Consider the following 26,064-nt stretch of genomic DNA (forward strand, 5'->3'; position numbering starts at 1 on the left):
CTACATGTAGAAAGAGGTCTATGCCAGCAGTAGGCTATAAAACGATTCGCAATTTGTGTAGTAACTGAATAGCGGCCTTTTACCGGTTTAAGATAACGTTAGGTGTATACATAGCGATTGCAAGTATGTTGAACTAAATAAAAGCTACGGCGTTAGGTACTAAATACAAGTTATTGTTTTGGCTTAGTCGAAATCCAGTAATCGAATCCGATAGTCTATGGTTACTATTTATCACCGGTTTGAACACGAACAAAGTCGGTTGACAAAGAACTAGTAAGTACCTATATAAACGTTGACAAGCATTAACATTATTTTACCGGATAATAATACAAATGGGCAATGCAGCAAAGTGGGTTACACGAATGCGATTCAAATGATAAGATCGGGATACGAGTGTACAAAACCTGGCATTAAGAACAAATTTCTCAAGTTCGCGGTGAACTAATCACGACGTAGAAATATTAGGGACGCTAATATCTTGTACAGATTTACATAACGCGCGATAAATCTGTGCGCGGGCGCAGACGGCGCCGTTGATAAATTCTTATTGGTGCTTGCCGATAGTCTATTTCTAAGTCATACCGACTAAATTTTAAATTGTAGATATACTAAATAGAGTATTTTTACATTTTACTTACTCCTACTAAATTTTGTGAAATTAAAATGTATGGTAGTTTAAGTGGAAGGAGTGAAGGTTTTTTTTTTTTTGTTAATATAACACATAATAACATTTTTCAGCCAACTGCTAAAAGAGAAAAGGTAATGTTTGTCGGGCGCATACATATATGTAAGTTATGTATGTATTTATGTAGATGAAAGGGTTTTCCGATTTCTTTTTACGAAGTTAAAGACTTTTTTATCTGTGAGTATAATTGGGTACATTAAACATTTAAAAAACCGCAGACCTGAAGCGCTATATAACATTTTAAGAACTTTTTTCAATGCCTACAGAGTGTGGCAAAAGTATCAAAAACATACATTAAAAGGCACAACATTTATCGTTTTTGTATTTAATGAAAATACTGATTTACCTTCATATTATATGATTCCAAATTTTCAGAGAAATGTTTTTTTAAGAAGTATAAAAATTTTATTTAGTTTCAATTTTATTATTAAACGCTCCATCGAATACAAATAATTTAACTTACGATTTATCAATTACCCGAACTAGATAAACAGCCCCTACTTTATTATATATCGATATGTTTTAAATGGACTATCGTGTTGAGTAAAATTGTATATACTTAAGGTTAAATTAACAAAAAAAAAGTAACAAAAATGTTTCCAACGATTCTCAAATCGATCGCGTCCACAATTACCGTGGACGAAAAACCGGTAATAATTTAAAAATATCGTTCGTAAATGATGCCATAAATTAAAGTTAATAATACCGCCCAGCCCAGCATCATGTGCGGAAAGCTAATTGAATATTAATTTTATAATAAATCTGGTCGAACGAGTCTCGTAGGTATAAGCTTTTATTTATAACTTAACAAATCTAATGTTCGAGGAAATAGATATGCTAATTAATTACCATACATTAAATATTAAAATTACTTAAAATGTTTGTCAAATTCAAGTACCTATAGATCTCTTTCTTATCTCAAATGTGTAACATAGTTGATGTGTCTAATATTGATACACCCGTTCCATTGGTATAATTTATTCATATAAAATGAAAATTAATAAAATTCAATGTCAATTAAAATATTAACTAATTATATTTGTGGTATACCTACATATTTATCGATTAATTTGCATAGTGACTACAAATCTCTCATTCGTCGATTACAGTTAAAATTACGCTTAAATTTCTTGTGGCCAAACCTAAAATATGTTATTTCGATAGTCATTTGGTTTTAAGCATAAAACTATTTTATTTTTCGTCAGCGAAGTATACCATTACATTTTATATAATCATCCTCTGATTAGTGCCGTTTTATTTTTTTTAATTATTTTTATTAAATTATACAGAACAATATCAAAAATATAAACCTATCTATCAGAAAACATTACAAGTTTAATCGAATTCATTAAAATTGTTTTAGCCATGTTTTCCGTAGAATATTTATATTATAATTAATTTTTCAATAATTTCGTAACGTTTCGAAATACTAAAAGTGCATCGTTTAATGTTAAGAGCCACACCTCTGGCGGCGACCATTACAAACACCTTCCGTTGCTCGTAATTTATTGCTTTTATCTCGAGCACAGTCGCGGTCACTGAACACAAACAAACGACATCTCCGACAATAAGACAAATCGACCGATTACAAGACACTACCTGCCCGTGGTGGGTCGGCTCCATGCAAATCTTTAATTTTTTCCACAACATTATTAGTCTCTTTCAGAGAAAGTAAAAGTATAATAGGCAAATCATTGTGCATTTGTAGATCAGTCACTCTGTCAGATTCTAAAGAAAGTAATTTCTTTCACTGGACACGAGAAGTGACAAAAAGTTTGCTATAACAATGCAATTTGACCTTGAGTTGCAAATTGTTTGCAACATTTGCTAGCATTCGCACTAATGTGATTTATAGCTTGCGTGAATAGGTTTCTTTGTTTCATTTAAATCTGAAACAAGTTTTTTTTTTTCGAAACACCACTTGCGGTGAATTTCTAATAGGGTTGAATAGCTGAAGGTATGGGTTTGTATGTACCACAAAGAGGCAGAAACAAATAACATTAGTTTGTGTTATAAAAAAGACAGTAAAGCTATGCTTTATAATATAAAGTATTGAGACCTCGAAGTTCACGAATGTAAATGTACGCTATAATGGGCCGAGAATAGATCATGATATCATAATAGGCACGCACTAGTTTAACTAATATTTAGAGACTTCATCACGTTAATATGAATGTAAAATGTAAATGATTAAATTGTGCTTATTAAAAATTAAGTATTATAAAAATTTAAACACTTAAAAGAGAGTTTGAAAATAATTTACGGTCTTAGAATAGCTCTTAATCACAATTATTACCTATGGATAGAGCTACCTATGGATTTGTATAAATAAGTAAATAATAAAATTAATCTGTCTCCCATTATCAGAATTGAAAAAGATTTTAACAAATGCATAGACTCGTTTGTTTGAACTATAAAGACATAGGTACATATAATGGTCATCGCCACCAACCGGTATGTACAAATATATATTGGTAGACATATCTATCAGTATCTGTAACCTCCACGCAAGTTTGGCACCTGTGTAGTAATAAATTCGAATAGAATAATTATGTCGATATGTCGGCGGCTGGAGAAAGAAAGAAACTGCTCCCGTTTATCAATATCATGGGTTAATTTACGACTAGATAAAGGCTACTACACGGCAGCCGCGGTTTCGTCGAAAGAAATCTCCATACAAAACATTACTCGTCAGTGTTGAGCGATTTATGCGACGTGCACCGGCCTGCGGAGTACACCGAGCCGCTCACTGTATATTATTGTAGTGACACCGACTAATTTGTTGGCCGACTGATGAGCCAACTGCGGGGAAAGAGATAGTTAATGTTTTAAGATAGTTTTCGTGTATTAACGTTTGGAATAATGTAATATTTGTACTACTTAATATTGTATAAAATTTAAAAAAAAAAATTAAAACCAGGCAAATAAAACTTTCTTTTGTGTATACCTTCATAGTAAATTAGCCACTAAATGGATCGCTAAATGTAGGTTATTTCAGAGCAATCGTTTTCGAATACCGTAAGTATATTCAATTACAAGTGATTAATAAAGCGATTACTACGTATCGCGTCTACTCTATAGGACTTTTCATCTTAGCGAGTGGATTAAATTAATCCGAGGTGCTTTGCGCAGACGCTGCTAAGTGACGGGATGCACCCGCGCCTCTCTTCATCTAGACAGAGACACGGTACTGCCAAAACAATTAAAACGAGTTGATAGGATAGGAAAACATTTCTCAGAATGCAGCTCAGCTTTACGTTTAAAGTTCCCGAACAGTTTTAGGTAGAGCTTTTGAATTTGAGATGTTAGTTTTGTTAATTTTACTCTATAAATTTTTAAGGACATTTTGTAAACAGTAAATTTGTTTGTAGTTATAATTTTTAAGTAACTGTTACGTCAATAATATAATCAAAAATTACGTTAGATACCATTAGATAGACTAACAAGCTTACTATAAAACAATGTGTTTATTATGACGTAAAGATTGCATATCAATAAGCACAGACAAAATTAATGTAATAAAAGACATATTCCGTTAAAAAATGTAAAACAAACATAATTAATCGTACACGAAAACATACTTTATTGTCTTTTGCTAAAGTTTAAAATCATTTGGTAACTTCATGTATTTTAAACTAATAATCAAGATGAGGAGATCGTCTGTTTGTTTGAAAATATTAATCACAGGCCCTGTTAGGTAAATTTTAAGAAATATATTTGCATAACATTACACCATAAAAGTAGAATGACGTCAACCATTGGGTTAAATAATTAAGGTTTTATCGGTTGCGCATAGAGCTCTCTGAAGCAAACTCTACCCAATAAATAAAAAAATTATGATGTATTTTTCTTTTACATCACAAAAGTCCAGTTCATTTGTTGTTAGATATTTGGAGTCACCTGTAAACTTAAAACTGAAGTTTAATAATTAAGGCGGAACAGACTATTTACCTCCTTCTGATAAATCTTGTGAGTAGCTTAAATGCAGGATAATAATTTATTTGCAACCTGTGATTACAAATTCTACATGGGTAATATCGCTAGGCATGTTCGCTCTTGTAATATAAGCCGAATATAACGGCGTCTTAGTAATTTCGTAAGATCGGGGGCGTTTCGACGTGAGATGAAACGAGCGGCTTGCTATCGTCGCGAACGACGTTTCAAAACAAACTGATCGTCAAGCGTCAGTGTTTAGAAGTGTTTCACGCAGATTTCAATTCTGTTTGTATATGTTTTGACTAGCTCTATATGTGTTTAAACTACGCATAATTCGGGTATATTAATTATGGACTATAACATTTGTTTTTTTTTTTTGTTTCAGTTTTGATAATGTTACTAATTTTTAACTAAGTTGTGAATGTTAATAATATTAAATATTGCTATTTTTTTTTATTGTCAATTCAAATTCAGTCAGTAGAATTGGTTTGATATATTTTACATGCTCTATCAACCGTTCGTGATTCTATATATACATAAGTAAAGCAAAGAAAAATTTTAGAAATTTTATGTTTGAAAATTTTACTTTAGCAAAACGATGACATTGTAAACTTAGTAGTTATTTGAAAACACGTGATTTTGATTACAATAGTTTGTTTGCAGATATGAACCCATATTATAAAATTGGAAAGTTTATAATTTTTAAATGACGTATAAATGTAAAAAAGGTAGGTACTTGCCTAAATAAGTATAACCGATTTTTTTTACCGTGTATGGCTAGTATACGAAAAATATAATTCTAGTTCATCATTTCCGCCTATTGCAGTCCACTGCTGGACATAGGCCTCCACAAGTTCGAGCCAAAAATGCGTGAACTCATGTGTGTTGCCCATAGTCACCACGCTGGGCAAGCGGGTTGGTGACCGCAGGGCTGGCTTTGTCACACTGAAGACGCTGCTGCCCGTCTTCGTCCTGTGTGTTTCAAAGCCAGCGGTTAGATGGTTATCCCGCCATTGGTAGGCTTCTTAAGTTCCAAGATGGTAATGGAACCTTGTTATCCCTTAGTCGCCTCTTACGACACTCACGGAAAGAGAGGGGGTACATTCTTTGGTGCCGTAGCCACACAGCACAATTCTAGTTCGTCCTGTATTTATTAATCATAATATAATATCATCATAAATTTAATTTTAGTTCTTCTTTTAGGTCTTTGGAATACTTGTATAATCTACTTATTATACGCAGCTTTATAAAAGCCTTACATAGCTTTCACTCCCATATTTTGAACTAAACCGAACCGGCAGCCCCTCCTATACCGCGATAATAATTAACCAATTACAAAGGGACATATTACCGCCATTTTAATTGATTTGGTGTACGATATTTGGAAATACGTAGGTACATGAATTTGTTATTATGTTTGTGTTAAGTGAAATAAATGAAGCTCAAATGTATGCACATAACCTACTAAAAAGAGGAGTTAGATAACTCTTTTTTATTTAATGTCCGTTTTTTAGGACAAGTTTTGTCTAAAGGAACGTTCGATTAATTTAAAAAGTCGATAAATCTACGGAAAAAAAATACAGCGTTACCAAGTTCTCGGGGTTGGCTAATTTAAAATATAATATACAAAATAGTTATTATATTTAGTAGGCTGTATAGCATCAACTTATGGTTTAAAGCTGTAATTGTACTGAACTAACATGTATATCAAAGAACGCAAATTGAAAGTTGTAGGTAGAGTCGTAAATTGATAAAACATGTATTTAAATTTAAATATACGTTGCAAATTTTGATTTTTTAAGTTATTAATAAAATTTAATAAATAAACTACGAAAGATTAACACATAATTATAAAGAGGTAAAGTTTCTAACTTTGTTTGTTTGTAGAAGGTAATCTTAGGAAATACTGATCCGATTATGAAAATTATTTCACTAACGGAAAGCTACACTATTCAGGAGTTATATAGACTATATTTTATTATTATTGAACGAAAAAAAAAAAAAAAACAGTGAACAATAATGGTATATGTCTCAATCAAGTCGGAGAAATACGCGAGTGAGATGAAAACTTTACTATTGCATCAAAAAAAGCGCCCAAAAAAGTGGTCACGGATCGGTTAGTTAATTATAAAAATATATTCATAACTAATAAATTCGTTTTATTCCGTATTTTTTTCTGGGAGATTGAAAAACGGTGGGTATGGTACAATTACATGGGTAATATATAGACCTAACATGTAACTATAACGTCCTAAACGTTAACGGCAAATGATCAAATTAATAGAACTGTCAAAAACTGTAGGTACATATTTGTTATATGAACGCAATGGAATAAACTTCAAGCTCCTTTATTTAAATACAGGCACCACAATTGAATTCATATACGTTGTCATAGATAATTACAATGTCATCAAACATGACATGACATGTGTTGGAAGAGATTTGTAATATGTTTATATAGATATTGCATATTGTGTACATATATACAAAATCCGTACGTGCATTAAAATTGTAAATGACTAAATACTAGATCGTTCAATAAGTCCCGAGACTAACCTGGAAATGGCGCATATATTAAAAACTCTTTTGATTTTTAAAAAGTACTGGCTATCAATACAAGAATATGTGTCAAATTTTTAAAAATGGAACAATAAAATTATTGATTTTGAAACATTTAAGTGACGCTACGGTTGTAATTTCGATACAATGGAACAAAAACGAGTTTCGCGTGTTGATAAAACATTGTTTTTTAATAGGAAAAAATACCGTTGAAGCACAGCAATGGCTTATAAAATGTTATGCAGGATCAGCTCCCTCTAAAGCAACCATTTGTCGGTGGTATGCCGACTTCAAACGCGGTCGCATGGACACCAATGATGGGGAACGCTCAGGTCGTCCAAATGAAGCAGTGACTCAACAAAATATTAACCAAGTCCTCAAAATCGTATTGGAAGATCGGAAGGTAAAAGTGCGAGAGATAGCCGAGATAGTGAAGATTTCAGCTGGTAGTGTTTTCACTATTTTACATAAAAATTTGGCCATGAAAAAGCTTTTTTCTAAGTGGGTGCCGCGTTTGCTTACAACTAATCAAAAGGAACAACGTATCAATGATTCAGAGCGATGTTTGGCGCTGATGAATCATAATAAAAAGGATTTTTACGTCGGTATGTAACAATGGATGAAACCTGGATATACCATTTCACTCCGGAATCCAATTGGCAGGCAGCGGAGTGGAGAGCGGCTGGTGAAAGCCGCCCGAAGCGTCCAAAGACTCAGAAATCGGCCGGTAAGGTTATGGCGTCTATATTTTGGGATGCGCGTGTAATACTTTTCATCAACTACCTTGAAAAGGGGCAAAATATAAATAGTGCTATTACATGTGCTTATTGGAGCGATTGAAGTACGAAATTGCGGATAAACGGCCTCACATGAACAAAAAGAAAGTGGTGTTTCACCAGGACAACGCGCCTTGTCACAAGTCCGTGAGAACGATGGCCAAAATTAACGAATTGGGCTTCGAATTGCTTCCTCATCCCCCTTATTCGCCAGACTTGGCCCCCAGCGATTACTGGCTGTTTGCAGACCTCAAAAAAATGCTTCAGGGTAAGAAATTTGACTCAAATAGTGAAGTTATCACAGCAACGGAGGCTTATTTTGAAGCCAAAGACAAACCGTTCTACACACATGGGATAGAAAAGTTAGAAAAGCGTTGGAGGGACTGTATCGCTCTTGGAGGAGACTATGTTGATGAATAAAAATTAATTTTATAAAAAAGACCTTTTTTTAGTACTTAGTCTCGGGACTTATTGAACCACGTGTTATGTCTTTATGAAAGGAATAGAAGCCGAAGCAATTATTTCTAGACTTTTCTCTATTTCTTTGTTTTTTTTTTTTTAACTAAGTCGCCATACAAACACACGGCTCACCTGATGGTAAGCGATTACCGTAGATTATTAACGTCTGCAACACCAGAAACATCGCAAGAGCGTTGCCGACCCTACTCCTATTTCCCTCCAGGAGCTCTGGTCACCTAACTCACCAATAGAAACACAACACTGCTTGAAAGCCGTATTATTCAGTGCTTGATTGTAAGGTTGAGGTATTACCCCAGTCGGGCTGCTCCATTTTTGAGCAGTAAATTTCCTGGTATGCCCTTCCTCAGTTAAATACTCTCTGTATGATTAATTGTAGACGCAACGATCAAAATCTTATTAAGAAAATTGGATACCGATTTTCCAGTGTGACCTTGGAGTATTAACTTAAAATCTTGTAAAGGTTTCATTTTGATACATCATCTAGAAGTATAATTATTACTCTATTAACCGTAAAAGTTGAATCGCAACTAAGGTGTTTTATACATGCATATAATAAGCAAGACTGTCCATCTACTTACAGTACGGTTTATTCATAAAATATATTTACACACTTAGTAATTTAATTATCACGCTCATTGAATTGTTATCTCTAACACTATTGATAATTTAAATTTAGTGTATTATTTCATGCACGCACGTACAACATTTACTGTTTAATTTGTTTTTCACATGACTGCGTACTACTATTTTTACTACTACTATTTTTTATAATTAGGGCTTCACAAGCCAGAAATTAAGGATAGATATCAAATGAAAGTAATGAAGTCCAACGCACAAAAATAAAGGTAAAAGTAAAATGTAGTATTGAAATGAAATACTAAATTCACAAACAAAAACAAAAAAAAAAAAACGATTAAGAGAACTGAACGTTTTAGTGTAAATTAGGAAAACCCCACAAATTCTAGTCAGAAACTAAGCTACTATCAATCAAACCATCAATCTGATATTGGCGTTTTAATTGCATATTGTTTATTACGTTTTAAAAGCCGGGGTAACCAAACGCAACAATATTTTTTCCATATAACCATTAATAACTGTCGTTTTGTTTCGTTCGAGGCGGTTCGCCCCACTGCGGGGGTAGTTGTAGACTTGTTACTCGACAATAGCGCTGTCGATTCCTTTGTTTACAACTTTAGATTAACATCTATTAGGATGACAGAATTTTCCTTTTAATATTTAGTTTTGTACACGATTTCCAATAATATACATGTCGTTTATAAAACTGAGGACAGTTTGAAGGGAAAATTTATGCAGTCAATAGAAACGTATTTTTTCAATTTTTTGTTTTACAATTTATATTTGTTTGCAAGCGTGGTATTTCTTTTGTTTTGTTTTAGAGGTATATTTCTAGTTAGGAAAGTTTTTCTTGAGTTCTTTTTTTCAAATAATACCGTATTGATCAGACGTTCAGGAATTAATGAAGTGGCTATGTCGACCTCCGTCACATGCTGTCGAGTCGTGTCCTGACTCCTGACCTTTTGCAGGAATGTCTGAGAAACGTGTGGGCTTTTCTAATATTGCTGTTCTGGTGTTGCTTGTACCGCGCCTACATTTTCAATAGAGATTAGGTGAAGGTTGCAAATTTATGTAAAGATTAATTTGAAATTTAAAAATAGAAAATATACAAATATAACGCTTACAGAACAACTTAACAGAGTATCAGGGAATATGGAGCTAATTATGTTATTACGGTAAAGAAAAGTTGTTTATTTCACTACATTGTTCTTCATTAAGACCTTACTTTTAATTACTAATTAATATTCAAAGATGCTACATGTTCTTAGTTGGAAAAATATATGTTAGGTTTTTAAACACTACGGTATTTGCAAGTTTCTAGTAAAGTACAGGATTGACTCTCTTTTTTCATTTCAGTTCTCTAAGGAATATATTAATTACTATTTAAAATAGTTAAAAAAATGATAATAAAAGAGTTTTGCAATTTTTTCATTAAAGCCATCACGTACGATTTTAAACTGTAAGAATATGAGATAACGCTTAAATTTCCATTGACCAGTGTGATTGACTGTCAAGAGATTCCTGTTGATCGACACTGCGGCGCTAAAGTCGTCTTCAGACTATTTAAATTCCTGTTCGGTTCGTTGCGTCGCTGGTTTATACGGTACCGTTAATTTTAGAGGAATTGAACTAGGGGTGCTATTGATTTTCTCTATTATTTGAGATCTTTTTAAGCTCTTTGAGATTTGCCACGAAGGTTTGTAAAATTCATTTTAACTATGAAAATTTTATTATACAAGGTATGTGTGAGTTAATTTTTAGGTTAACAATAATTAATTCCAATAAAATATATAATAAAATATTAAATAATTAAAATATATTAATTAGCTTGAAACTCATTGTATTGGGAAAATTTGAACATTGTAATTTTTTTTAATTATAGTATACCTAAATATTTTATCGTAATGATTAGTTTCCCGTACCTACCATAACGTACCTACATAACTTAAAACATTACAATACTAACAGTTTTTTTTTCTCTAAATTTCGTTAAAAGTAACGATTGAAAGATTATAATTAAAGCTTACGGTCACGGTTCAAATAGAAAAGACATTAAAAAGCGTTGAAAGTAAATAAATATGACGAATTTAATTACATCGAGCTATAAAGCAGACGTACAAACCCGCTGACAGCTGTTTTGACAGCTCCGATATTAATTGTGACGTCCGTGTCGTTAGGGCATCGCCCAGCTCTTCCGTTTCCACGTCATTAATAAAACGAGCAATAGTAGAAATATTTATCATTGGCATAATCGATACAGAAACAATTATAACCGCATCCATCAAAATTCTCGATTTCGCTGTTAAGGTGTTCCAAACCTCAACTCTACAGTCGACTCTAACTCTTCTTCTTACAATTCAAAATCAACTACCGTCTTATTGTGAAATTGAAAAGTGAAAACGAATCTTACTGTCACAGTATAGACAATATATTTGTTTGTACTATTGTTGTGTAAGGTACAGACGGTATCAAGCAACATTAACATTCTTATCTACGGTCTGTCACACAGCAAGTACGTCAAAGTTCGAAAATGAAAAAGGCATTATAATTAATAGTCGATGATACGCGAGGATCGTAAACAAAAGCGGTGATAAATGGATTATAGTATGATACTAGATAATAGGCACTGTGGGTTGTAAATCGTCGTTTCGTAAGCGGTCAGTACTTATTTTGGGCCAGTGGCCAGTTTGTATCAAAGTAAGAATCAAAACTATTAATGATTATATGTGAATTTGATGAGAACTTTTTAAAGATTATTAATAATAGTAATTCACATTTAAATATGTCATGTGTTGATAGGTTTTTAGGTTAACCAACGTGTGATGTGATAAGTTAAATAAAATTTTATTTCACAAACTAATGCAATTAATATTATTTAAATTCAATCACAGACAAATCAATCACAAACAGTCTCCATATGTCCTATAATTATTCCATATTCTTTTAGGATAAAAAAATAAAATTTGAGTATTGATTGAAATTTCTCCGAGGACATATAACACCTGAACAATTTATATAAATGTATTACTTCAGACTTAGCGTTTCTAGCTCAGAGTTATGTCCGCGACCGTTGCGTCGTTTACAATTCATTTGTTCCATTCATCGTAGCTAAAGATATACATAAATAATAAGTATCAACATGAATTTTATTTTGATAGCAGCTATCGTTCTCTTATCAATATTCCAAATGATGTATAGCCTGTCCGCACATTATAGTTTAAAAGGCGTGATGTATTTTGTTACGACATGTCATTAGAGACGGATTCGATTCTCGATGTTATTGATTACATTTGACAATAAATCGTGTTGCACTTTTAGTATCGTGTGAATTGGGATAGCGTTCGAATGATCTTCAACGTTCAATCCATTACCACTCTCTTAAGACTAATATTTTTCTTTCTGTGGGTGATTTTAGATCAGATCTTATGCTGTATATTATGTTGGCAAAACACACGTGTACACAAGCTAGGAAGTTATTTGTTTAGATCAATTAATTGCCTTGGTGTTTTCATTGGCTCTAGACTATTAATAGTAATAACTAATCATCTTTACTGTTCTTTCTGTAAGTCTTATCCTTATGTTCTTAGTGAGACATAAAGGGTATAATTTGTATATATTTTTCTGTTTTATGCTACGCTTATTCTTGTAATTGTTTCTGTAACGTTTTCCAAATAAATTAAATAGTTTATTAATAAATATATAAATCAGTTCAGGTTTGAATAGATGATATTTACATTAGATTGTGATGCAAACATTGAAAGCTTTTAATCGAAATTGGACCTGAAAATGAGGGTATAGATTTTTTAATTAGAAAGCGTAAGCTAGTAGGTATACTTTATAATAGCAAAACATGAACGAAAAATAGAGCAGCTATACTCACGAATATTCGAAATTGCAAGTGAAACCGTGAACAACGTCTAGTGTGAATATATAGATAATAAACATACGTTTTTTATTTTTATGTAATGTTAATAAACAACAATATTCACAATAAAATGAATTGAAATGATTTTAATGGTAATTTAAAATCAATAAAATGACAATAAAATTACTATGAACGACGATGTTTTATGTGATATTTTCATAAATTTATTATGTGCTACTAAAGCTAATGTTTATTAGTTATACCTACCATCGTAACTCGTGAAGAAACAACCTCAACACGTGTGGTTCCGAAATCAAATTAAAATCATGTTTGATAAGATCGAGTGGCGGTTATGGAAATTTATGACTATATTACCTGCGCGGGCGCATCGCGACCGACAAAAAGCTGGTCCGGACCACGCAATTATTTATGGTCCGCAAATGATTATAGTTTACGAGCGTTTAACTGAATACGCCCCTGGCGAATTCGCAAATAGGCGTCGGCCAAAATATGTCGAGTACGTAAATTATGTAAGTACAGACTAGATTATTATCTACTGCGACTTAAAATAGTTTCGTTCAACAATATCAAAACAAAACGGAACGTAAAAGAAATTCGAAATTAAAGACAGGACGCACACAAAAATATGTTGACCGCAAAAGACACAGAAATAAATCAGACAGATGACAATTTAAAGTGGTTAACCCACTAACTGTGACCATTTTAGATACTTTGATCAGATCTTGTCGAAACCGAACCTGTAATGATAAAATAAGCCTACGTCACACGTATCGCTTGTATATTAAAGTTCAGTTTCGATTGTATCATTGTTAAAATTGTGGGTGTTTGTTCTACAGTCTTTAGAGTCGGCGTAGAGATTTATGTTTTTATTTAAGAATTAATGATATAGTGTGAGTAATCGCCGTTATGCTAATTTGAAATAATATGAGCTCGTAAATATAAATAATTTAAAATGCGTCCTAGGGTTTGGAGTCTGTTCGATTTTATTTTTGATCTAAGCAGTATGTTACCAAAAGTTTTGCTGTTGTTTTGCCTACTTCAGAGAGATATGCTTATCTTAATGCCTTTTTTTTCAAATGTTTATTTATTTTAACATTCAAGACATTATAGACAAATACATAATTAATATTTATAAGATTATAATTTATCACAAAGACGTTGAGAATGCTTGTATTTTGCAAGGAAAAATGTTAAATAATATATTCAAACATGGTTTTGCGTATTTGCAAATTTTATAATATTGCTCGATTGCGCCAAACCCCCCGATACGCACCTGGCGCCGTGCCCTCAAACTCTACTTTACGATCTGTTAAAAGACTGACTTCGTTGCCCAAATTAACACGAAATAAAAACGAAATCGATCCTTACAAAAAATAAGCGAAAGAAGATAAAAGCTTAAAAAAGGTCCACGTCAAAACATTTGATTGTATTAATATTTATAGGCATCGAATCGCCGCAGGAAAGGCGGTTTCCAGATGAAAAAAAATCTTTATCAGACAGTTAAACGTTTGACTAAACCGCAAGTCCTTTGTTACGAGATATTTATGGACTTGAAAACAATTGCACAGTTACTATTATAACAGTTTTGACAGCAATAGCTGTATTATTTAATTTTTTTGCAGTATAAAATGAAGATATCAACCAAACTTTAAGTAGCGTGTGTATCGTGTGACATTTTTTTTCCATTAAAAATGCCGTTTTGTAAATTTACGAAAAAAAAGTTATGTAATTCTAAATATCGTTTAAAAGTTGCTTGGTTGTTAATTATATTTAAAAATATTTTTAGTTAATTAATCCATTGTAAACAATTTTAAAGGATTAGTTCTGTTCAATATTTCAAAACTGCTTAGAAATAATAATCTAAAGTAGAAAGTACATACTTTTAAAAAGGTACAGTCTAAATATTTAAATATTATGGCTTAATCTTGATCACATTATAAATCAGCTGATGTGTTTCAATTTTATTTAAACTATTTAAATAGACTCTACAACCAGTATTAAAATTACTATCGTGACCTTTGCATCGGGAACGTTACTGCTGCCGACTCGGATTCTTACACATTGCGCGGTTCTGGCTAATTTACACTATCAATGTAGCGGATCTTAATGTATGGGCGTTGGATGACATCGCTCTAAACATTTTCCCATGTGTTTTTTAGTATATTTATAAATAAACAGTAAATATATTACATTTAATATATATGAGATGAACGAGCGTAGAATTTTATCGTTATTTTAAATAAAAATTATGAACATTATTTGCAGCGAAGTTCGAAGTTGATATAATTGTATATAAATTTAAATGTATTAAGTAAAAATATACGTGATTAAAATAGTATGGAATAGTAATAATAACAAATTAAAATCGAACTACGAATTTAAAACAAAAGACAAGAAACAATTTGTTTGAATGAGTCCAAACACATTTGTATTTTTTTTTTTTTTTTTAATATATAGACTAGCGCTTGACTGCGATCTCACCTGAAGGCAAGTGCAGATGCAGCCTAAGGTGGTGCGCGCTTGCCTAGAAGATGCCTATTTTATTAAGTAATACTATCTACCTAAGAGAAAAATTGTCTATAAAACAGGTACAATAACAAAAAATATTATAGATATTCAAAATTCATAAGTCGAGAGTGTATTTCAACCGGTCCTAAGTAACGAAGTAGGATTCCTATGCTAATTCCGAGTATGGTGCGTTTGCGCATATACATATATGTAACTTTGTGTGTATGTATGTAATGTAAGCGAACCCTTATGGGAAACTTAATCAGTGTCTGTGCGTCGACACGGGTTATTGAAACGAAATTAAAATGCGAACACGGTTTTCATTATACGACTTGTATATTTTAATTGAATGCATTCGACTTGTTTATAGTTAATTCCTATTAATAACTTTACTGCATAAATATTAATTTAATTTATAATTATAAATACGAGTATACAAATTTTTCTTTAAATGGTTAACTATTGAGCTTCTTGCCGGTTTCTTTTAAGTAGAAAAATAATTCCGGACCGCTGATAGCAAAATAGACTAGACTACGAATGATTTGATCATACTAATAGCGAGTAAGTAGACTGAAATACACATAAAAATTAATTTTAAAAAACCATACTTATAATTTTTTATTACATAAAGAATGGCGAGAGTACAAAATAAGAGTATCATATGATTTGTATGCAAGAAAGTAATTAATAAATAATTGTGTTTGCAGGCAAACGAAGAAAAGCCGAATTCAATTATACAAGACAAGTAATACAGCGTAGGTAGACAAAAAAAATTGTTAAGTAAATACGCATTATAAAAGATTACTCTAAAAGTTGTAATCAGATCTCGATGAAATTTAAATGTAACCACATGATAAACATCGGCTTTCAATTAAATTAAAAATCATCAAAATCGGCACACCCAGTAAAAAGTTATGCAGATTTTCGAGAGTTTCCCTCGATTTCTCTGTGATCCTATCATCAGATCCTGGTTTCCTTATCATGGTACCAAACTAGGGATATTTCCTTTCCAACAAAAAAAGAATTATCAAAATCGGTTCATAAACGACGGAAATATCCAACATACATAAAAAAAAAATATATACATACGTTCGAATTGAGTAACCTCCTCCTTTTTTTGGACTCGGTTAAAAAAATATTTACTAAATATATTTTGTAATGCTTACCTCCCAATTTATGTATTAATAAGGAAATCAAAAATCTTAAGGAAATATCAACAAGTTATATATATGCAATCTTGTTTGATTGTATTACCGAGTCACCTTGCTAATATTCAAAAATACTACGACTAGCTCTATGGCTAATTACATAAAATATCTAATTGCAATGTAAGATATTGGAAGCTCCTTGAAGGTTTAGGAAGGTTTAATCATCATTAACTTAATGTTTAAGCTCAAACCCGAGACCTTCCGCTTGAAAACTTTTAGGGACTCTATTTGCAAATCCTATAGGTACAAGCAACATAACAAATGTTATGAGAAAATGGATAAGCAGTTAAAACTAGTTAAAACTAGTGCGATTTAGTGAGTGCAAGTGTATTTTTAGCTTTAATGACAAAAAAACTAACAATGTGTGGTAGGACGTGTTAAGTTATAGATGAGATACATACTCATATGATCTTTTTTTTATATAACTAGGTCGGCAACCAAGTGTACGGCTGACCTGATGGTAAGTGATTACCGTAGCTTATAGACGCCCGCAACACCAGAAGCATCGCAAGCGTGCTGCCGACTAAATCCCCAATCCCTCCCAGGAGCTCTGGTCACCTTACTCACCAACAGGAACACAATACTGCTTGAAAACAGTATTATTTAGCTGTGGTCTTCTGAAAGGTCGAGGTACTACCCCAGTCGGGCTGCTCTATATTTTGAGCATAAAATTCCTGCTGTACCCTACCTCAGTTATTAATACAAAACAATAAACTTTTAGCACATTGCATGTTATTAAAAAGCTTACACAGTTACCGTGAACCGCCTGGAAAAATCTGATCAAACATATTCTTATTATTTATCACTTATTTTTTAATAATCCCAAGTGCTAAGGTTTCACCTGTTATAATTTTTAAAGATTAACGGACAGATTAACGTTTATAGGTATAAATAAAGTTAAATAAATAATATTGTGTACTACATTTTTAATAAATAAATCACAATTATTCATATTGGTATCGGTATCTTCTTAGATTAGCGCATCCAATAATAAAAAGTCCTAAAAAACCTCTACTAACTACTAGGTACTAAAACTATGGTTTTATAAGTAGGTCGAGAATTTTTGTTTATTATATTTATTTCTTCCATATTATATCTAAAGGTATTCAAATACTGCAGTAGGTTTAAAGTAAAGTAGGTTTTAAAGATGACGGAGTTGTAAACGCTCAAGGTTCGAGTAGGCCGTAAGATAAGATGCCTGTAGAGATAGAATCACAAAGTTTATCTAACACAAATCTATATTGTATTTAAGCATTATTAATCATTTAAGGTTGTATTGAGAAATATCTTGTTTGTTTTGTATTGGAAATATTTGCGTTATTTTCACTGTGTAATAATTGAAAACTTGTCTCCGTTGTTTGGCTACAGTTTTATTATACTTATATAACTGATATTGTTTCAAACAATTTTATTCCGCTTTCAGTAAAATACAAAGTTAAACTGCATTTGATAAGAGTAAAGCTATAAATAAGTGTATAATAATTTGAGAAGTATCGATATCTTTATTACGTGAGTGAAACCGAGAGGATCATTTTTTAATCACTTATAATGTTTTTTTAGTTTTTCAACTTTGTCTATGGACGTTTTTTAGTAAATTTTAGTAAATAAGCAATGGAATTTTTGAATATTATTATTCTTTAATTAGGTAGATAGTTTTCCATCGCGGAATTAAAAATAAAGTTTTCCACTTTTGAATAAAAATTTATACGCCTTGACAAGAGAAATTCTTCCTTTATTCATCGCTTAAAATACATCGCAATTCGATGGCGAAGGGCTAAAATGACTTGTCATGTCATGGCTACTATAAAAATATATATAAAATGCGCGACTGCATAAAATCAATTAAATTTAAATTTAATAAACCATTCCGGTAAATATATGATAATAAAATATCGTTGTAGGTAATTAATTAAATGCAGTAGATACCTACTTCATGTTCACGATAAAGCGCATCGCGTTTTTGTTTAATTTGTAACAGGTATTATAAATTAAACCTTATGATAAATTAGGACAATTTCATTTATTAATATTGAGTTTTAAATATAGAGCTTTTTAGTGATATCTGATAAAACGAAAAATGTATTCACTTGATGCGCAGAACTAAACAGTAGCACAACTTATACTATTAATATAACACTGTTCTTACTTAGGTATATTTTTAACGAAAACATCTAAAAAGTAATCTAAAAGGTCTTCCGGTCAGGTTGCTGTAAAGTATCTGAAACTTCGGGCATTTAAAAAAATTATAAACCGCGATAAAATCCGAAAAAGTTGTTTCAACATTACAAGACAATATTGTAAAAAGAGTTTTTCCTGAAGCGATCTAATAACGTGCGTTATGTACTTCAATCCGCCATCTTGTTATTAAAAAATTATAAATAATTTCTATTCAATATGAAATTAAATTTAAAAAAATATGACGGTACACCTGCCACACGCGTTTGCGTGAGTAAACACCTTGGTTTTTAATATGATTACAGCCTCATTATAAATGCAAGTCATATTGAAAGCATATATTAGGTACAATAAGCTATTTTTTTTTTAATTGGCACATAATTACACGTTTTAGCAATGGTGCTCGACTGAAGCTGCGTGTTATTTAGAAGTAAACATCATGAAAAATAACGGTTTACCCGTATGTTTTATAGCAGCTAAAGTTGCCATCAATAATTGAAGTTGGAAAGTCCTAAGGGAGTTGAAGGGCTTACTTGAATCCTGATACTGACTGTACTTTTCCAATATATTACATTATGGACTTTATGTTCGATACACTAAGCGCTGTTTTTCCCGTGTGCTTAAAATGATTTAGTACGTAATAGTTTTAACAGTTTTGCGTGAATAGTGATTGAATAAATGTATTTTGTAATTATTTAATAATATACCAAGCTATGTTTTTTCTTCGATGTACTTGAAAGTCATATCAGGTTTGAAATTATGAGTTGCCATGGAATTTAGTAGAAATGTATAATCTATGAACTACGTCGTAAGAGACGTTGACGATAACCAGCGATATTCTCAGAAATTATCTGAATAAATGAATTTGCATTCAATTTCATGAAAGAATGATGAGGTAATTTTAAAGATGTTTTAAAACTACTCAATTTTATTTTATCTTGTTTATTACACTCAATAACAAATATTTATAAAAATCATATACTGAATAAGATATATTTTATAATGCTTGATAATAAATGGGTAAGTGTATAAAAAGTTTCTGAACAAAAACCTCAATTGTATTCAATATCGTAATATGTGTTATTAGTAAATCCACGTCAAAGTTACAATCATTCAACGAGTATTAATTTTAAACATAAATATCTACAAAATTATTTCCTATAACATTCAAACCAACGAATATAAATGCTTAAAATATCGTTATTTTAAAATCATAATCCTCTTTAAAATTGACTGCATCCTGCTTAAAATACATATGGCTTTGTACATAGCACTATAATGGGTATGTCAGGGACCAAGTTTCGCAAGGTTTTGCAACGTCATCGCCGTTATGGCTGCCGACTCGACCAACCACGGGTCGGCGCACTAATCCCTTTTTTTTATTTCGCCATTCCACTTTTAGCATTTTATTTATATTAACCCTTTCCATATGCATTTTGAACTTAAGTTTTGTTCTTTTAACCCTTTGCCGTTTGCCGCGGTAGTGACCGGTTAGATGGGCCCTGAGGTCTAGAACGCTTAGGTACTTTATCTTAAAGCTCATCTTTCTGTTCTATCTATGTATAGTAAATACGGGGGAGGTTGTTTCGGTATCTTAAATCTTTTGCTATGCCAGTCGTGATTTAGATTGAGTAAATGATTTCGGAATGGCTTCGCTTATTTATTTTATGTCTAGAATTTGACTGATTATATAAATTTAGAATCCACCTTTATTCTATTTTTAAAATGTCACGTATTTTGTTGTTATGAATGACAGATAGACAGTTATAAGCTTTATGAAAAATATAGGTATTTTTTTTTCATTTGAAGTTAAAACCACTCGAAAAACTATTATTATATGTGTGTACATATATTATTCTAATGTATGTTATAATAAATAAATAAAAAGTAATATGATTTAAAAAAAAAGCAATATAAAACACGAATATCATTTTTCTTTAAGCTTGCGATTCATAAATAATTTATAAGTAGAGATGTTTAAGTCAAATATTTTTTACAAAAAATGTTTACAATCAAATATTAATATTCAATGGAATTTTGTTACTTTTTCGTGATCTTATCTAATAAAACATAAATTTTATTTATGAAGTTCAGAAACTATTTAAAACAATTAAAGGTTATTATATCATTTCTAATAATTCAAGTTCTTATCTAGTGCATAACAAATTCAGACTAATAATATTGCCGACATTATTCCATGGAATTTACTTGATTATTCCATATTCCATATTTATGATTAACTGTAATTTCCTGTGTCTCGGCATTTTGAAATACCTACCGCAATTTGCATCGATTAAAATCTAATCGTATATTACGCTATGTAATTTCTTTAAGCACACTCATATCGGTAAATAATAGACTGGGAGTCTTATGTACTTAAATAGGCGTTTTTAAAGATCTTGTCAGCTAAAACATATTTTTGCAAAAAGACGAATTAAAAAACGTAAATAACATTTCATATATTAAAATTCTATATCGGTTTTACGTTACTACGATCTTTTGTAAATAATGTTCAATAATATGCAATTACAGTTGCACTATAAGTACAAAAACCGAAACGTACAATTATGAGTATCTTGATCTTGAAATACGATACGCGCAATACAGAAAGTTCAGGGGCTTTGTATAAATTTTTAATTACCCAGGAAAACAATGTTTCGTGCTGTAACGTGAAGTTTTTCTATTTACAAACAAAATAATCACGCACTCAAATTATGATTAAGAAGTATAAATAAAATTAACTCCGTTGTTTATTTTAATCCGATTAACAATTACGATTATTAGCAAACTACCAAATAAATAACTACATGATAATCTACATTGCATATTTTTACTTTGTTTTAATTATTTATACTGAATCTAAACAATTAGCATTGCACTAATTTTACCAAGCCGATTTAAAATGTCTTTTTCCTTGATACAAAGGAGGCTATGAAACGCTACTTTGTCATACATATATAATTGAGTAATATAAGCTAGCATTAAAAGCAAAGAAAGGCAGAAATTTAAACTGACACATTGTAAAATATTTTTATTTAAGTCGATACTGTAACGAATTTAAAATTAAAACATATTTTTTATAAAATGGTAAAACTTCATAAAAGCTTCAATGAAATAACCTTTAAAATAGCCTATTCGTTTATCTTTATAAATATTAACAGATTAATTTATGAGTAACTAAATCCGTGTCGTATTACTACGATATTTTCATTTCTAAATCTCTTTAATGTCTCTTTAATACTTATTAAAAAAAAAAAAGTATAATTTGAAGGAAGTGCAGTGCGTCTTATTCTAACCTTTTTATATCCAAAGTATATGTATCTTTACATTATTTTCTATCTTTAGTCTCTAACATCCTAGGCATTGCTCGTTCTCTATGTAGGAGAAAGGTAGGAATTCAATCCACCACACTGCTCTACTTCGGATTGATGGATTTATTATTTGGGTTTATGTATAACGCGAAACTTAGTGTCACAAACATGTCCTTAAATGAGTAAGATTGTGCTTTTAACCTTATACATTTATACATTATATATGTAATTTCTGTTCCTATATTTACGTATAAAAGCAGAAAAAATTATTATAGATGTTACAATAACGCGTTCAAAAATAACACATCTGTTTGTATATATCTCTAAATTCTAAAAGTATTAAAATGTAAGGAGTCCTAGACTACACGCATAGCTGACAACTCTTGACTTATTACCTCGAAGCATGGCATCACTGCGACCCTATTTGCATTTTAAAATATCTTTTAATAAATAATGTCATTTAAGTAATTTAATCAACACGTTGATTTATAGTTTTATATGTCATAGATGATAACTACAGCTGAATATACTCGTATTTTCTCTCGTATGTTAGAAAGTTAAACAGGATTTCCGTATTTTAATTAAAAATATAAGTTAATTAATTTAAAACTTTTTTAAACAAAAGCTTAAAAAATTAGAAGTATAGTAGATAGTATCTGGTATTTGATTTATGGCAATTTTTGAATTATATGTTAAATTTGTTAGAAAACCTAAATAAAACTGATAGGTACGAAAATTAGATAAGTTTGTAAAAGCTGACCACATTTTTCTATTTTATTATTATGCAATTTCTACAAATTGTATGTACCTCCGTAGCATCTTTACACTTTTTGTTATTAATTGCCTTTATAAACTAATTAAATTGGTACTTCATTTCTATTATTATTATACCACATACAAGTTCGTTCCGGATATATTTATTGCAATTATGATTATTTGAAAACATACATTTATCTTTCAAACGTTTTAAATATATCTTTGCGTTTTTACAAAACCACTTATTCGTAGACCTATATACATTATTTTGTGACAGCGTTTACTATAATTTGTATCACGTCAATTAAAAGCTAATTAGAGAAAATAACAGCAAGGTCGCCTAGCCGGTAAATGTAAGAAAACAAAAACAATTATATGAAAAATCTTAACATCTGCGCCTGTCTTGTGTCTTAAACATTTAGAACGTTTACCTACTCTCACATGTGTGTCAAGTCAATTTAAAACATGCAATGTGATATGGCGTTATTCTCTCATAATTCAGGTCACACGAAGCTTAGGATTTGTCTTTATTTATTTTTAACTTAGTTCTAGAAATGTTATAATTATATTATTGTTTAAAAACTATTATTTATAATTTAAGTGAGCATATTCTTTCGGGTATTAGAAAATTAAAAAATATATTTTAGTGTCATATTATGTAATGTACCTATTTATCAGTAGTAATTGTATCATCCCCGTTTTTCACACTTAGTATACTTAATTAAGGCATTAATTTGATTGCGTGATTTTATAGCGTATGTCACTGTGCCCTACTTTATAAATTATTTCCTTAAGCTGAAGATTGTCAACAGAATTTGTTACAAAACTTTAAAAAGACGAAGGTTTAATGTTTTATCAAAATATGGAGGTTGGAAAAGTTAAGTAAATAAATAAATTGGCAGACACTTATGAAGCGATTGAATAATCTAATTTACGGTTAATACCGGAAGGTAAGAATCCATCAAATCTCGCGTCATAGTGACGACGTACTTTCCCTATCATTAGAAGCTGGGAAGAAAAAATCTGCGATGTTCACTACGTAGCTCCCGCCAACAAAGCCATTATACCTTATTATGGACATCATCCATCAGCCCGGTGTATTGATCCAATATTAACGCATGCTAATGTTTTAAAAAAGATATATAATTTATTTCGTCTCCGCTTTGACTCCTAATTGACGAATAGTTTCTTGTTAGAGCGTGTTGGTTTTTAACAGAGGCGTGGTCACACTATGATTCGAAGAGGAAACAGAACCATTTACGATTTCACGCCTCGAGTAAAAAAGAATAAACCGAGATATTTACGTCATTAACTATTTCCTAAGTCAATGAAACAATAAATCATTGCATAAAAGACCGTTAAATATTAAATCTAATCAAAAATATGATGAAAAACTACTCACTTTGTCCAAGATGAACGCGTTTCATCCACGGGTAAATTTGCGGAGGATTCGCTTGTGCGTTAGAGGCAGTCTTCGCATTCTTCGTATTACTTGAACTAGAGTTATTTGCTTCGTTACTCTCATTGCTAGATGTACTTGAAGCGGGGCTTGAGATATTTTGGTTTATATTCGCTTTGTGTTCCACAGGAGAAGCGATGGGTGTAGTAAGACCGAGTTTGGTGCTGGTCGTTCCGCCAGAATTTTGACCCACGCTCCCAAAACCCGGTGACGTTCGACCAGGACCAGAGGACGTAGACAGGTCTTGTGGTGACGCAACCCCGGTTGTAGAAGTCGAGTCAGCAAATTTGCAACTCGCACTTGTCGCTTGGCTGGGTGGTGTTGACATAATATTCGGTGATAGAGCCCCGGGGCTTGGGTTCGAATGTTGATGCATATGACTGGCTGCACTTCCCAGTCTTTGTGGGTGTAATTGTGTGTAATCGATCATAGCTTGAGGTTGCATGTGAGCTCCGGCTGCTGGCGTCGCATATGGATGTTGAGGATAATGGTGGCCGACTTGTGGCGGAGAGTAACAAGTATTTGGATATGACGCTGTAGCGTTCGGATTGTAATAGTCTGCACCGGGAGTCGGCAATCCTGGATGACCAGATTGTTCCACAGGTGTCCCCGTACGTCCTGGTCCCTGATTCCCATAGCATGATGCAAGGGAATTAACGAATTGGTAGGAACTCATTCCTGCGTTATAATTTAAGTCGTTCATTGGTAACAGATTGTTTTCTCTCTTATCTCTGAAGTTTACTCGAAGAATGTCATTCTTAGTCGGACTCTGAATTGTCTAGTTGGACATGTTAAGTGCTACAGATGTTCGCGGTCCGACTCAATTGTCCTCGTAGAGTGGAGCTTGATTGATGGACCTGTGAAAGAACGAAACGCATTAATTGGTCAAGTACGATGTCTCGTTACAAGTGATAAATGTATATTACACGTGTCACACAATATTTTAAAGCCAATAAATATTATAAAACTAAATCATAAAACTTAATATTCTTGGAGGAGCTTAATGTTTAGGGTAGTTAATAGATTTGTAATTCAATAGTAATTTAAAATAATGCTACACAATACAAAAATAAAATATCGTAGTAATATCAACACAGTAAAACCGAAAAACGACGGCACCATCAAACAATACTTCACAGGATTTCGATACTTTGTACAACTTACATAGTTTTAAATATTTGTCCCACTCGGGGTCTATTACTAAACAATAAATTAATAAATGACATTTTGAAGCGTAGTGAGAAGTGCACATGTCAAGTGTCGTGAAGAAAAAATCTCTGTTCCGCCACGTGGTAGGGCTATAAAAGTGTCCACAGAGGTTTATGGGTGTAAGCGGTAGGCCGAATGTGACTTCTGCCGATTTATGAACTCCGCTCGGTGCATACATCTTTATGAGCAAATTAGCAGTCATTGTGTATTCGATTTATTTGTCGCGTACGCGAAACGAATGACAAATGTGTGAATTTTGCCGAAATGCGTCGTAATTTTGTGCATTTGGCAGATTTTTCACGCTGCATCTTATGTGGAGCGCGTTTCGAATTTTTTTAGACTCTGAGAGATTTATTGTGCGATGAAGACGAACTGAAATGAGTTATTATTGAAATGAATAATTGTTTCGTATTAATATTATAATATTTTCACTTTAATGCACTTGTAAACTGGTTTCTTGGCTCTATTTATTTATGAACGGTCTCGCCGTCTTCTATTTGTCTCAAAGTCAAGGAATTGCAAGAGTGATATATTATTACA

At 31.8% G+C, this 26,064-nt stretch overlaps 1 protein-coding gene across 1 annotated transcript in view; it reads right to left on the bottom strand.

Moving 5' to 3' along the window:
* LOC123657725 (homeotic protein Sex combs reduced-like) overlaps positions 1-25,018 on the bottom strand; it is a 42,506-nt gene extending 17,488 nt beyond the window's left edge. The window contains exon 1 of the mRNA XM_045593243.1: positions 24,259-25,018. Coding sequence (XP_045449199.1) covers positions 24,259-25,018 — 760 coding nt within the window. The remainder of the gene's footprint in view (positions 1-24,258) is intronic.
* Between the last annotated feature and the right edge of the window lie 1,046 nt (positions 25,019-26,064).

The sequence above is a fragment of the Melitaea cinxia genome, chromosome 11 (assembly GCF_905220565.1).
Source record: "Melitaea cinxia chromosome 11, ilMelCinx1.1, whole genome shotgun sequence".
NCBI classification, from domain to species: Eukaryota; Metazoa; Arthropoda; class Insecta; order Lepidoptera; family Nymphalidae; genus Melitaea; species Melitaea cinxia.